This window comes from Medicago sativa, chromosome 8, assembly GCF_051527215.1.
Source record: "Medicago sativa cultivar Bolivia chromosome 8, Bolivia_mono, whole genome shotgun sequence".
Lineage (NCBI taxonomy): Eukaryota > Viridiplantae > Streptophyta > Magnoliopsida > Fabales > Fabaceae > Medicago > Medicago sativa.
This window is the reverse complement of record NC_140756.1, coordinates 63279333-63294597: the sequence shown is the minus strand read 5'-3', so window position 1 is coordinate 63294597 and position 15265 is coordinate 63279333. Positions and strand designations below refer to the sequence as shown.

The 15265-nt window shown below is 32.1% G+C and overlaps 2 protein-coding genes across 2 annotated transcripts; one reads left to right on the top strand and one right to left on the bottom strand.

Moving 5' to 3' along the window:
• Window positions 1-840: 840 nt before the first annotated feature.
• DIS2 (Arp2/3 complex, 34 kD subunit p34-Arc) lies at window positions 841-9843 on the top strand. The gene is made up of 10 exons (XM_085739010.1): window positions 841-1042; window positions 1170-1236; window positions 1889-2096; window positions 3434-3603; window positions 5170-5247; window positions 5416-5548; window positions 5636-5727; window positions 6895-6951; window positions 9145-9216; window positions 9329-9843. The coding sequence occupies exons 1-10, from the start codon at window positions 981-983 to the stop codon at window positions 9362-9364; spliced, it is 975 nt and encodes a 324-aa protein (XP_085595136.1). The 5' UTR covers window positions 841-980; the 3' UTR covers window positions 9365-9843.
• Window positions 9844-12123: 2280 nt separating this feature from the next.
• LOC146900388 (Serine/Threonine-kinase, putative (DUF1639)) lies at window positions 12124-14414 on the bottom strand. Its single transcript, XM_085739009.1, has 4 exons — window positions 13864-14414; window positions 12974-13328; window positions 12746-12823; window positions 12124-12516 (listed from the first exon to the last, which is right to left on the bottom strand). The coding sequence occupies exons 1-4, from the start codon at window positions 14130-14132 to the stop codon at window positions 12460-12462; spliced, it is 759 nt and encodes a 252-aa protein (XP_085595135.1). The 5' UTR covers window positions 14133-14414; the 3' UTR covers window positions 12124-12459.
• Window positions 14415-15265: the final 851 nt, after the last annotated feature.

Genomic DNA, 15265 nt, shown 5'->3' with positions numbered 1-15265 from the left:
TTCATAATTTTCAAACACATTAGCGCAATACAAAGAGTAGAAAGTCGAGTTTTCGTTAGTAATAATGATAACAAGGGTTAATTGTTTAAATTGACCCTGTAAAATACGCGATGTTTGAAAAATGATTCTGTAAAATAAAAAAATAGATATTCTAACCATATAATTTGAGATTCTTTTTATTTTCGAGACATCTTTAGGATGTTAAAACATGACTTTACACAAAAAATTAGATTTTTCCAACGAGGGACAAATTTCTTATGAATTTTTATTCCCCTTAATTATGAATTTCTTAAACAATTCATAATTAATTCGTATCTCGTTTAAAAACTCTAAAAATTCACGATGAAGGTTCTTATGATGTTTTAAACATGTCTACAAAATTAGAGAACGAAATTTGACCCGTGAGTATACGCTTACTCAGAACAAAATTGCAATTTCACACGTTTTGTAAAATAAAAAAAATTGAAACATCTTTGAAATGCTACAAAATTTTGCAAATTCTTTTTATGTATTTCTATAGATGTCTATGCAAACAATCAACTCAAAATTGGATTTTTAAGTTGGAGTTTTCATCATTTTGTTCTTTGAGTTTCCGACGCTTTAAAAATTCATAATTAATTCGTCCTTAGTTGAAAAATTCAAATTTTCTGTGTAATGTCATATTTCAACGTCGTAAATCATGAAAAAAATACGTGTTTTTTATTTTTATTTTTCAGGGTCAGATTTCGCATGTATTACATGGTCAATTTCAATAATTAACCTTCTCTCAAAAAAAAAATTAACCTTAATAATAATAATAAAAAATAGGAATGAAAAGAAAGAAAATAAGGTGATGTGATTATGATTGCTCAAAATGAATGAATGAAAATCTGTAAGTGGAAGAAAAGAATCGGTCTGGATCTGAGTGAGCGTAATAATCATAATCATTATCATTATCATTATCATCGAAGAAAGTGGAAAGAGTCGGGATCATCGATTCGATGATACTCCTCCAGTCCCATTCTAGATTCTTGCTTCAGACTCTTTTGAATCGCCTTCAAAAGTTAGTTAGTTACTAAAACGCATGCGTTTTGATACGTCGTCTCTTTCATTTCGCTACTACTTCATTTCCATTTCAACTGCGTGCGTTTATATAATGTCTTGTGTTTCTGTTTCTGTTTCTGTTTCAGTATTGAAAAAGGCGTTGAACTCGATCACCACTGGGTTGAATTTGACGATGTCAGATATCACATTCAGGTACTTAACAATCTTTCTTTTCAAATTTAACTCAATGTTGTTCAATACCTGCTACACTTACTATGATAAGTGCTTATTTATGTTAGTTAAATTGTTTTAGTGTAAACTGTAAGTTGTTTTCATAAGCTATCTTGGATGGAGACAACAGCTTATGAACATGTCTCACAAGTGCTTATGTCAGTCGATAAGCTCAAACAAGAAAACTCAAATTGTTTTCATAAGCTATATGGAAATAAGTTGAAAACGACTTATGGACATATCATGAGTTTGTTTCCCTTAGTTCTCCTAAATGCATATACTAGTAGATAAACTCAAACAAGTCGATTCAAACATATCATAAATAGTCTATCTCATTAATTAGCGATTTGTTCAAATCCCATTAAGCTATAGATTATTGTGTACAATAGGCTATCCCTTTTTTAAATGAAAACAGCTTATGGACTTGTCAAAAATTGTTTCCACAAACTCTACCAAACAGTCTCACAAGTCAATTGAAACATGCCCCAAATGTTGTCAAATAGAGGCGCTATAGAGGAATTTGAATAAACCGTTATTTTATGTGATCCGCGATTGACAAACACCGAGTAATGTAGATAGTTTGAGTTTGACACTTTTGGGTTGCATATTTGATCAAGCTAAAAAATAATTGTAGGTGTCAATGAAGAATCCTAATATTTTCTTGCTATCTGTATCGTTGCCTACTCCATCTTCGGAAACTATTTTTGTATGTGGACTTCCTTTTGGAGCCATTGAAGCAATCAAAGCTGCATATGGCAGTCTTGTGCAAATTCTGGATCCACCTAGGGATGGCTTTAACCTCACATTGAAGATAAATCTCTCAAAGGTTCCTGCAAATCAAGGTACAAAAGGGTTTTTAGTATAGGATGTTACCGTAACTTTGAATTTCCCTTGCTATGAAAAGTTTTTTTCGTTCTAGCTGAACTTGTAGCTTCTGTATTTTCTAATGCATTAAAACTATTGATTAGTAATGCATTTTCATTGCTACAGTATATTCCTTCCACTGTTTTGGTTTCAGGGATTTACATTTGTTATAGATATTAGACAGTATTTCAATGTGAACTGATAATTGAAGCACCAAGTTGATATTCTCAATTTTGCATATATGATTTACATGTGCTTTGGATTGTCAATATCTGAGCTTTTTTCTGTTTTAGTTCATAGTAATGTTATTTGATGGGTAACCCAGAGATGGATAATGGTTCTTAATTGAAATTGCAGTAGAGATTAATAACTAGGTTCAAGTTTCTGTAGTTTCTTTTACATGAAATAAAAGATAGCATTTTTATTCTCAATCAATTAAACTTTTTATCTCTCCAGAGTTTTCTTAACGTTTCTCAGTAAGTAGACCATTTTCCACTTGGTTTGCCTCTTAGTCCCAAGGTTCTGCATCTGGTCCAGTAGAACTTCTATTTGAACCAACCACCATTAAAGGAGTCATTGGTCAGTCGAGAAATTGAAAGTCGGCAAATTTCTCATGCCCTATAATGCGCCAATTCCTCTGTTGGCATTTGGTGTTCTTGCGTCGCTTGCCTTGAACCCATTCACCGTGAAACCAGTATCATTCTACATGATGGATTGTCCTGCTTTCGTTCCAGCAGTCAGCTGTCTCCATCTCCCATTCCTTTTAAGGCATTTGTTCTCTCAATGAATGCCCTGGTTTATTAAGATGGATTCTTAACCTACTTCCCAAAATTCTTTGAGAAGTCAGAAACCTACATACAGTTTTTCTTTCTCTATTTGTGGAACCCTAACTACTGTAGAAAAACTAAATGGAAATAACTATTTAGCTTGCTCTTCTTCCCTGTAACTCTGGTTTCTTGGCCAAGGTTTCTATGATTACTTGAAGAGAAAAATCTTAATGAGACTTTTGTTGAGAATCATAGTTTGTGGGATAAACTTGTTTATGAACTCTGTGCTTTGTGTGATGATCTCTTGAACCAAATATTTTGGCAAATTTCAAAACTTTTAATACTTATCATACTTTTTTTCAAGAAGACTTGACATGTTTTGCTAATAAATCTAAATGCCCAAATTGTTCTTTTCTTCTGGAAACTGTGTTTTTCATTCTGGTTCGTCACTCCATCTTTGGTTTTATTTAAGAAAGAGGAATTTATAAGTTAGATTATTTGGTTGTTGATGCTGTTCTTTGACAATTGGCGATGTTGATCTTGTGCAGAGCAAAGACAAGCACTTTTGGTAAAAGTAGCATCAGTAAGGGAGGTCGTCCTTGGTGCACCACTAAGGGTAATTTTAAAACACCTTGCTTCCAGAAATGTTGCTCCGGATATGGATCCACTTGTTGCTCTTGTCCATCGACCAAAGGAGTCTTTTTTTGTTTTTCCTCAGGTATGATAGTTGAACATGCAACTTTCTGTTACTGAAACCTTCATCGTTGCTTGGGATATTTTATTCATTGTTTTTTGTACTCAAAGCAGTAGTTCAGTAATCCATAGCAATCCTAGATGCATGACTGACTTCCTTTTAGCTTTAATATTGTTCCTTGTCAACTTTTATTTATACAAAATATAAGGGAACATTAATAACAGAGAGGAGGTATTAAAGAAAAAACAGAATCTAAGAAAGAAAGAGATACCGTAGAGAGAAGTTAAGGGAGTTAACAGAAAACCCCGCTGAACAGACCGGTTATGAACATTAACATCGTAACTGAATGGGAAAAACACATTTTTATAACAAAAAATGTTCCCAGACCTTTAATGCCAAAAGCTCAAGCTGTGGGAGAACCGGTTATGGGTGTAAGGATAGGAGAGCAGGAAAAATGGCTGAGAACAGTTAGGTAGTTTGTTAGCTAGATATCCTTCATCAATTGTATTATTCTTTGTTCTCCTGGAAGTTGCATATAAGGATTACTTTAGCCATATCTCTTGATGTGAGATCTCAACACACCCACCTTATGCCCAACATTGGACATTTGGAGTGAAGCTTGTAGGATTATCATTTGCAGGTGACCAATAATAGATTTGGGGGTGCAATTGTTCACAGTTTGGAAAATTAGGAATAATACAGTGGAATCTTATTTCTGGGTATTTTATAAAAAATGTGTTTGGTTTAAATCTTACATTACTAGGAATTTTTGTAAGAGTTGGATATGTAGAGTAGTTACATCAAGTTTATTCCCATCTTCATGGGAACTTTGGGAATAGAAGCATAGGAAAGTGTGGTAGTCATTTTATTCCTCAGAATGTTTTATAGCTGGGAATAAGTATTATAACTTTGTAACAAACAGTGGAATTTATATTTCTAACTTCCACATTTCCAGGAATAAATTTCGCAACCATGTAACAAACACCCCCACGATATAGATTGTTCACTATCTAGGATTTGGGCTAGGTCTAACTCAACTTCAAAAAAGCTAGCCTCTGTTTTTTTGTCCTAGTCATGCTCTTATTGTGCTTCTCAAATCCTGGCAAGCGACTTAGCAAACTTTGAGTTTGCAGGACATAACCAACTTATAGAACTTAAATTAATGAAACATTTCAGCCTATAACCTTATAATAAGTAACAAAAGATTTTGCAATGAGCATGTGCTTTACATCAATAGAATAAAATGCCTAATCTTACCCCACATGGGCTGTTATGCCAAGAAACCTCAATCAACTAAGCATGTAGTATATAAATTAAGACAGGTCTATTTATGTAGTCTCTAAACATACGACAATAGATGCTTTTCGTTGGGAAATAAAGAGAAGTGGAAAATAACAAAATAAAGAATTTTTTTAATTGAAATTGTACAAATTTTGTTTGCTTGTTTTGATTCTATTGTGTTTCAAAGTTTATGTTTTGTCACACTGCCTTGAGAAGATTGATGTTTGAGACGTTAGTTGGCCCATTTAAGTTATTTGGTAGGGAAGCATCCCTTAGGGTTAGTTGATGAAATAGTTTTGTTTTTGACAGGCTGATAAGGTGACTGTGATGTATCCTATGAGATTCAATGATTCGATAGACATTGTTCTTGCAACTTCATTCTTGCAGGTACGGTTTCTTAAGTAATTTGTTTCTGTGAGCGTCACAGGATTTAAAAAGAGCAGGGAGAGAGAGTTGTACATTTTTGTTACATCTTTCATACCATTCGTTTGTCGTGCTTTGGTCCTTGTTTGGGTGTTTTGATGGTTTTAACTTTCAAGCTTTATTATGATTTAGGAATTTGTCGAAGCCAGGCGTACAGCTGGACTTAATAATACCCCTCCTTGTTCATGGTCTCATACTCCACCACCGGAACTGAAAGGAGTATCTACTGATGCATTATCTGCAAATGCAGGATTTGTATCATTTGGTTAGTGTCCGGATAAGTTGTCACAATGTTTGTTTCGTTCATAGTAATGTTATGTATCACTGAAATGTAATATATTCAACTTCGCAGTTATCTTCCCTCGTCATGTTGAAGGCCCAAAACTGGATCGGACAGTATGGAGTCTATCAACTTTTCATGCCTATGTTAGTTATCATGTTAAGGTTGGGGTTTTCTTTGTCCTAATATTCTTCAGTTGCATGCATAAAAATGATATCACTTCATGTGTTAAAGTATTGAGTCATGACAATGCTCTTACAAAGGTTGATTTGGTTTCAATGACATATATTACCATCTTTTAGACTCTTCCATGTTATTTATGCTTATGATTATTATTATAGCATTGACAACATAAGAAAGTTTTATACACATGTTGAATCATAATGAATCATAACTCACAATGACGGCACATAATATGTTATTTTCTTAAACATGTTTACAATTTTTTACATAAAAAGATATGGTTGGAAGTCTGTGTATAATTCTTTTACATTGTCAGTGCATAGTAACTAATTTTATATATATATATATATATATATATATATATATATATATATATATATATATATATATATATATATATATATATATATATATATAAATTAATAAGTAAATCTTAAAATATTCTAAATTTAATGAAAAAATAATTCAAAGCATTAAATATCTTATCCATAAGTTATAAAATAACTAATGCAAGTAAAACTCTTCAAATCTATACTAGAAAATGAGAATCATTCAATTTCATAATTTTAGTCATGATACAACTCAAATGAATACTATGGATATCTTGGCATTTAAATACACTCTTAAATCGAAATATTTACAAAATGTCTTCATTCAAATATACATATAAGAAATAATTATGAATTATATGATAGTTTTATGAATATATAGGGAAGATATATATAAATTATGGTGGTATGGTAAATTTGGAAACCAAAAGTTTTTTTTTTTTTTTTTTTTATCTATAAAATGTTCAGATATAAAGAACTTGTTCAAATCTGAAGCTAATATTTTGTCTTTTTACAAAACATTTTATGGATAATTTAAATCATTTGAAGTATCATTTTTATTGATAAACCAATGAAGCACGCGGGGGAAAGAGGGTATGTTAATATGGATCTTGCTGATATATATTTGGATGCCAAAAGTTGTCTGTAAAACAGATGGAAGGAAGAGTAAGGCTAAAGGGAGGGATTATATAGTGGAAAGGAATTGGATGTTTCTCAGTATAGCTTTATATGTTTGTCTGTCCAATGATGAATTTATTTTTACAATAAACCTGCCTAAGAGATGTTTCTCAGTTATACCATTTTGCTTATTTGTAACAGTGCTCCGAAGGATTTATGCATACTAGGATGCGTCGTCGTGTGGAGTCTTTGATTCAGGTAATCTTGCATGTTATTTTATACTTGTTCAAGCAAACTTTTGTGGTAGCTCATAGCGGTATTTTTTGCAGTACCTCACCCTAATTCGACGTTACTGAATATGCTTGATTATAAAAAAAACAGTTTATACTTGATATTACATGAATGGTTAGACACTTACTTGAAATTGATTAAAACTGATCTTATTGTTATTTGACAATACAAGTTGTACATAAAAAGGCATTTCCGTAAACTTAGGGGTGAAAGAGATCATAACTGTGAGTCTACCAAGGAAAATAACAACATCAAGAAATAATAGGAAATAATGAAAGAATAAAAGAAAAAACAGAGATAATAAAACACAACTAACATTCCCTCTCTAACTAGTTGGAGCATATAATGTCATATGCATGCAACCCGGCCAGCTCATGAGCGCCCCATCAGGTGGAGCACGTATGTCATCAGCTTCCAGCCTGTTACATATACATGCTATCCTAAAATGCTGCAAGAATTTGGTGAATATGTCTACTGGGTGATCATTGGAACACACAACTATTTATTATTTATGATGCCTCCAAGAATCATTTCTCAAATAAAATGACAACAAACCTCAAGTTCACATATTCCATGAGTCATAACATGATAGTCAATATCTATACTTAACTTTACCACAACCGATTGAGTCTTACTTCTCCACGAGATTAAAGTCCCTCCAATTAGAATATAGTAGCCAGAAGTGAGCCTTCTATCACTAGCTTCTCAATCTCAATTTGTATTTGAATATCCAACAATATCAGTGTGACCTTTTTCTGCATAAACCATCCCTATTTCCAGGTGATCCCTAGATATAGCTCAGGATTTTAACTACATTCCAATGACTATCACAAGAAGAATTGAGGAAATGAGTTGTTACATTTATAGGTGAATGTATATCTGGTATGGTTATTGTGAGAGATGACTTAATATTCCCACCAATCTTTAGTATCTGCTTGAGTTTGAATGTGTCTCTTCATGGTTAGAAGAAGCTCGACATTGGGGGTCTGTATGCAGGAGTCTTAACCAGTTGTAATCTAGCACCCTTATCTCTTCTAATATATGAGGTGCATACTTTCTCTGAGAAATGACAATACCTATCAGCGCTAAGTCTTTAGGTCATTGATACCTTGTTGATATTCTCCTGTAGTACGTTACCAAATAACTACATTTCTACAATGGTGCGTGTAAAGAATTCTAATATGCTTCATGAATCATCCAGACAGGTGAAAGACCATACTAAACTTTCCAAAGCAAGCATAAGATGACTATTTCAAACCCGTATAAGGATTTTGCAAGTTTACAAACAAAACCTCACTCTCCCTAAGCAACAAACCGTAGTGGTTGCACCATATCTAGTTGGTACAAGGGATAATGTTTACGGCATTAATAATTATTTGTGGGATCACTTGATGCTGACATTCATACTAAGTAATACCAAACAACACAGTGGATGAATATTTTTTTGGTTCAAGAGAGTTATCTGAAGATTGTGGGGTAGCAAGAACTGTGAGCCGTGGAGGTGGACATTGGTTCTACTAGGGAGACTTATGGTGAACCCTCAAAGAACACGACCTTCACAGACATGTAAAAACCATGTATAGAAGAGGAATACCGAAGGTATCCATTATGAACTCTTTAATAACCTAGGAAAACATGTTCAATAGTGCAAGCAAACAACTTTTCACAATCAGTAGAGAGATCATGAACAAAGCAAGGAAAGCCAAAAATACGTGGAGGAACAACATATCCTTTTGATGCAAATGTGAGTGAGGAATCATGATGTTGCCTATAACTAAATATAACATCCAATTTATTTAGTATTCAGCACTAAGAACAACATCTACGTAACTTTAAAGGAGCACTTAGTCAGGAAAATTTCTTTACTTTTTTTATATATGGTCCTATTATTGGCTTTTAGTTGTTTACAAAGGAATGCGTCTGATTTGATTTTACTGGCAACCAAGAGCCCAACTACAATGCCACACAAATTATATTTCATTCATTGAAGAATTGGTATGATAGAAGTGAGTTTATCGTGTTGCATGTGCCAATGACAATCTCCATGTTTCTGATCAATTGCTTTTTGTCTTGACATAAGGGGTCATTACTCATTTTCCCTGCAATGATTTGTTGACTCACGCAGTATAAGTTGTAATGAAACATGCACTTATTTTGTAGGCTTTGGGTCGTGCTAAACCAGATCCTGAGAGTTCAAAGAAAACTTCACACAGCAGATCCTTCCAACGACTGGTTCGTTATGTGCATGTTTAATGAGTTTTATGATGGTTTTTAAATAGTAATCTCTTTTTATTTCTGTTTTATGATAATATACCAAGTCTGAAAAACTTATACTGGATTATAGAGCCTCAAGGAGTCAAGAACCAACTCGTTTTCATAAAAGGTGAAGCTTGATGAGAAAGTAAAGATGTTCAGCTTCTTTGGACTATACAGTCACCGACCAAGGAATTACTGGTGCATGTTTGCAGAATGTTCCATGTGCTTTTAACCTGAAGATGTGATTGTTCTTTTGATCTCTACAAGCTCAGCATCCAATGAATTGCTGACCTACTCTGGCAGACAGCCCCAGGTGCCCTGTAATTTATTCGTAGGAAAAAAAGGATACTAATACAAGATAAGCGTCCGATCACATTAGTTATTTAAGTGTACAATTGTTTATCATCCGAGGAATCCCCTTTTAGTGTAAATTTGTTTATTCAAGTTTCAACTTGTGAATGAGGTGGTATGGATAGTCTGCTTTAGCATTTTGAGGGTTATTCAATTTAAATTTTAAACAAATGCAAAAGCATGTAGGCTCTTGCGGGTTGCAGTTCAAATTCATTGTTTACTAGTAAATTACCATGATTTTTCAATTTCAAATGAATCTTCCTCTCTGTATGTATGTGTTATCAGAACTACAGCATTTGTGCTGATCAGTCCTGAGAAGATATACCATAGGTGCGTGGTAATGTTGTTGGTAGAACTTGCAATATGCCACATATGATAGTTTAGTGGGATCGGTTAAATATAATGAGTATCACTTGTGTCTCTCTCTCTCTCTCTCTCTCTCTCTCAAATGGACAATAAATGAAGCAAGCTAAATGACGCAAAACTAAATTCAAATATGCTTGGAAGCTTCTTTAAAAAAAAAAAAATGCTTGGAAGCTTAAGGGTGTGTTTGTTTCAAGTTATATTTTGTTGATTCATGAGAATAAAATGATGGAAATATATATGTGTCTATATTTGTTACAAGTTTACTAAATTTTATTCCGGGTATAAAATGTTCCTAGGAACAGAAAAAATTTCCCAAAGAAAATGGCGGGAATAAAGTTTCTATGGAGATGGGAATAAATTTATACGTAATTACCCTATTTTTATCCTAGGAATATTATAATTTTAACCAAACATATTGGGATATTATAAAGTTAACCAAACATATTTTTTCTGTTCCCGTGAGCTTAGTTCAGTTGGTAAGGACAATGCATAATACATTAAAGGTCCGGGGTTCGAACCCCGGACATCACAAAAAAAATATAAAAATAAAACATATTTTTTCTAAATACCTTAGAATAAAATTCTCATCTTTATATTCCAAGTCTTTATATTCCAAGGAATGTTATTCCTAGAAATAAATTTGGTAAACTTGAAACAAATATTAGTTCATCGAAATTGGCATTAAGAAGAATCGTACCAGAGACTTTTAAAGTGAACTCATTTTTTTTTTTTTAGCTTTCTTTTAGAATGAACTCTCATTTTAGTCTTTGGAGCATAATTTTTTCTCTTATTTACTTCCTAAAGCATATGAAAATAATAACATTTAGAATATATGAAAATCTGTCTAGTTAGTTCTTGAAATATATAAAAAAAAAAGCATATGAAAATATATTTTTCTCTTATTTTGTTTCTATTTTTTATTTGTTACGATTGGTTTCTATGAGAGTAACTAATAATTTGCATTTCTATATATTTCACTAATTTATTATTATTTTTATATTTCACTAATAATACGTGAAATGAGAGTGACTTTTTTGGGAATAAATTGAGGGTTTATTTTTCTATTCAAGACACAACTCATAAGACAATAACATAAACAATTTTTTGGATTTCCCATATGCAGCATGAACATCTTTAAACATTTTTTTTTTTTTTTCAATTCTCAAAAGTCCAACCAACTTGGTTTGCTTGAACATCTTTTTCCCTTTGTTAAACGGGTAAGGTTTTGTTAGTTTGAACATTTTAAAGCCACAGGTCGTCATCATCATCATCATTAAACAACACTAAATAATGGAACCACGTGTTAGATCCATTTTAGTGGATTTTGGTTTTAGGCAGGGGGCACTAATCAGCGTATCCCACACATGCCAGCAATTCATATTTCTTTGGCACGGTGGATTGTGAAAAATATAATATGTATATGTATGTGTGTGTGTGTATATATATATATTCCTGCTGATTGGTACAACGTTTCCACAACTATTTGATAAAGATTAATTTTTATTGAAAAATTTGTAGTCCGTAGGGCACATAATGTGTAAATTTTTGTATATTGTCAAAAACACAGTTGTTGAATTCTTTAATATATTATTACTTTTAGCATTAAACTTACATAATTATTTGGATTAAATAAATTTTTGGTTCTTATGAAATTGGTGAAAATTGATTTTAATCTTTTTAAAAAAGATATCAATTTTTTATCCTCTAAATTTAACAAAAATAATGAGCGTGAGTTTTTGCATTTACTTCTACAAACTAAAATGAATAAAAAAAATGTAGACTTTAATAAAATTGAAGGGAGTGGAATAGTTTTAACTCTAATTATCTTAGTTTTATGTTCCAAGTTCATTAAGAGTGATTAACACAACAAATTCGTATATTTCGATGTAACAAAACCAGCAGTGCAAGATCACTAATTTAGAGCATGAAAATAACCAATGAATCAACATTTTACATTTTGTGTTTTGTAAGTGCAACTCACTAAGAGTTTGAAGTTTGAATACATACAATAAATGAAACAAGTTGCAACCCGTGATAGTTTGCTAGTTTAAACAAAAGAAATCTATCCATTTTCAAATCTAAGAACTAAAGTTACTCTTCATGTGTACTTTTTAGACACTCTCAAACAACATGGTCCCACATGCACATACGTATACGTATGAATGGTGGTCTTAAAAGAGCAACCATGTACCATTCAAAAATAAGTTGTCAAACACTCCCTCTCATACTACATAATACAACTTAACTCCAAAGATAATAAAGATAATCAAAATAAAATAATATAATGTAACCCCTATACAATATGATAGATAATACCATTTGTAATGAAGGGAAGGGGGTCCAATTAACACTACTTTTAGGTAATGTCATACCAACGGCTCTTAAGACTTTATAAAAAAAGGAAAAAAGAAAAGAAAAAAAGAGGCTATTTTTCTTTCATGAGTTTTAATTTCTCACCAACCCCTAAGCTTTGATTGGAAAATTAAGTTATGTGCTTGTTTGTTACTCTGAATCACTTTCCAAGCTTTCCATTCCTTTCAAGCCTCTACAACGCTTTTGCTGCATATCCAAGACAAACCCAACAACATTTCAGTCTTCCATAATGCATAATAAATAATGGGATGGTTTTACTATATAGTAAAAAAATATAATAATTAAGTAAAGAGATTAAAAAGTCTTTTAACACTAAAATTAAGCAAATGTCCACTTTAGCCCATACTATACTATAATAATAATTATTATTATTAATTTTTCTTTTTATGTGGGAGTGGGAGGGACCAAATGTTACCTTCTTGACAGATTTCTTCTCCCTAACCTCATATCTACTCTTTGTTAGATCTGATAGCCACATCCCAGGAAAGCAATACTGTCATAAAAAACCAAAAATAATCATATTATATCATAAGAAACCAATTTATATAATAACATGTTCTACTTTATAAATTAAAAAACCATAGAATAGAAATTTGATGCAAAAGATTGAAAGAGCTTTTTCTAGTGATAATATATATATTACCTGAAGAGTTTTATCAATGTTTTTTGCTCTCTTCTTTGGTCTTTGTGGAATTTTAGTCCCTTTCATTGCAAGAAAATCATCTTCTTTCTCTTTTCTTGAAAGAGCAATGTATATCTTTGGCCATTCAATTACTTCTACACTAACTTTTTCTCCATTAGTATCAACATGATTATTATTCAATTTCTCCTTGGCTTGTGTTGTTGAAGATCCATTTGGTTTCTTGCACTTTGCTGATCCAGAAGAACAAGGCATTCTTTTGTTACTTTTTTCCATACAAGAAGTAGAATTTTTTTGTGCTGTAGATCTAGAAACATTTTGATTCATTCTTGAAGGTTCTGAAGGATCTTCCAAATTCCTATTCATGTGAAAAGAAGATGAGAACAATGCAAAGTAACTTAATCTAAAATTTTACAAGATAAATGAAAGGACATAGATTATTTCTATAAATGCTTTTAGCATAAAATAACTATAGCAAGTTAAGTCAATCACATTCTATATAACAAAAACAAGTAGTTATAAATAGAAAGAATTTGCCATAACCATGAAAATGCAATACCTAGGACAAGATAAAGGGAAAAATCAGTAAAGACCTAAAGGATATCAAAGAGATCCAGATAAAAGTTAGAAAGAATTTTTGGTTATTTTAGGAATGACAAAAAATGGTTAACTTATCACTCTACTATTGACACTTTAAACTAAAGCTAGATGCAAATTCAAATATGATTGATTCAAAACATTTTCATTGATAACAAACCATATAAGAATATTTTGAAACAATATAAGCAAAAGTAAATCTATATTCTATACTATTTACCGCAAACTTTTTTTTATATATAAACTAAGGCTCTATAAGAAAGTAAAATTAGAATGAAAATTTTGATTAATAATACCTAGGGATGCTATGCTTTCTGCCTCTACCATTAGAGGCAGAAACAAGTGGAGGTGGAGGGGGCATAGATGCAGATGAAAACTTAGTAGGAAATTTTTTCCTTTGATTGGTATGAACAGAAGATGATGAATCTTCAATGAGAGTTCTAGAGACTCTTGATCTCTTTCTTTGACCCCATTTCAACAGCACATCACCACCACCACCACTTGGACTTGTGCTGTTGTTGCTGTTGCTATGACTTGTCTGAGGAGAGGAATCAAAAGGGGACATGTTTTTGTTTTGGAAAAAATGTTGTTATGCTTCTCTAGAGAGAGAACTATGTGATATGTGATTTGAATATATCTCAAAACTTTGCTTTCAAATCCAACACAACATAGATAAAAAGAGAGATGCAAATGCTACTAATCTTTGCAGCATCTGTACAGTTACCACTATTGTTATTGTTATTATTAATATTGAGTTATAGTACTTTTATATTATATATCTCTGTACTATCCAAAAATGCTAGGATGAGATCATTCATATCTCTTTGAGCTTAATCAAAGACTTGGTATCCGACACAAAAATGTTTAGATGAGATGTCATAGATTTCTTGTGGCTAAACCAATGTTCTGGATTTGATCCCCGAGCTTGGATATGCAGCAGAGTTAAAACTCTAAGATAGAGTTTGTCGCCTATTTAAGTCTCACAAGTCTCGAGAGATCAATTTTCATAGTTGCACGTGGAAGATACTTGGTTTACACACAAAAAATTAAATCAAGACTGGATTCGAATTCAACCCTTAGAATGCATCCATGTTAAAACTCTTGAGGGAATTATTGTCGCCTATTATATAATGGTCCTAGTGACTCGTTGGATTAGTTTTTGCAATTACGTAGAAGATATCAGATTTACAAAAAAATATTCCCACTATGCTTCCATGTGCAACCCCATCATATGCCCTATTATTCCATTTTTTTGATTCCTTAAACTAATACCATGAAAAAATCAAATAAATAAAGAACAAAGATCAATTCAATCTATGTATGATCAGTAACATGCTAACAAACAGTCACACCACTACTCAGAAGTCAATTTCAAATAATGATTACATAAATAAATGTCTAAATAGATAACATAATAGTAATATTTTGTTTTCCATACAATTGATTTAACAAAAATGTGTAGCAACAATGTACAAGCAAAGAATGAAACATATGCCTAAGGTAAACAAATAAATTGGAAGTGAAAAGGAATAACCTCATGATTATGTTTGTTCAAACAATTGTTGTAGTTGTAATGATTGAAATTGGGAATTTTCTTCTATGCAGAAAATTGGTCGCGTCGTGAGTACAAAAGAAGGGTATAGTGTTGTGTGACTTGTGTGGTTAATGTGAGAATCGTTTTAGTTATTTGGTTTTTAA

Excerpts from the sequence above, each read along its gene's own strand:
- DIS2 (XM_085739010.1), top strand. The coding sequence starts at position 981 with ATGATACTCCTCCAGTCCCATTCTAGATTCTTGCTTCAGACTCTTTTG. Across the intron at positions 3,604-5,169 it reads CTTTTTTTGTTTTTCCTCAG|GCTGATAAGGTGACTGTGAT; the intron begins GTATGATAGTTG and ends TGTTTTTGACAG. Across the intron at positions 5,728-6,894 it reads ATGTTAGTTATCATGTTAAG|TGCTCCGAAGGATTTATGCA; the intron begins GTTGGGGTTTTC and ends TATTTGTAACAG.
- LOC146900388 (XM_085739009.1), bottom strand. The coding sequence starts at position 14,132 with ATGTCCCCTTTTGATTCCTCTCCTCAGACAAGTCATAGCAACAGCAAC. Across the intron at positions 13,329-13,863 it reads AGAAAGCATAGCATCCCTAG|GAATTTGGAAGATCCTTCAG; the intron begins GTATTATTAATC and ends TCACATGAATAG. Across the intron at positions 12,517-12,745 it reads AGAAGAAATCTGTCAAGAAG|CAAAAGCGTTGTAGAGGCTT; the intron begins GTAACATTTGGT and ends TTGGATATGCAG.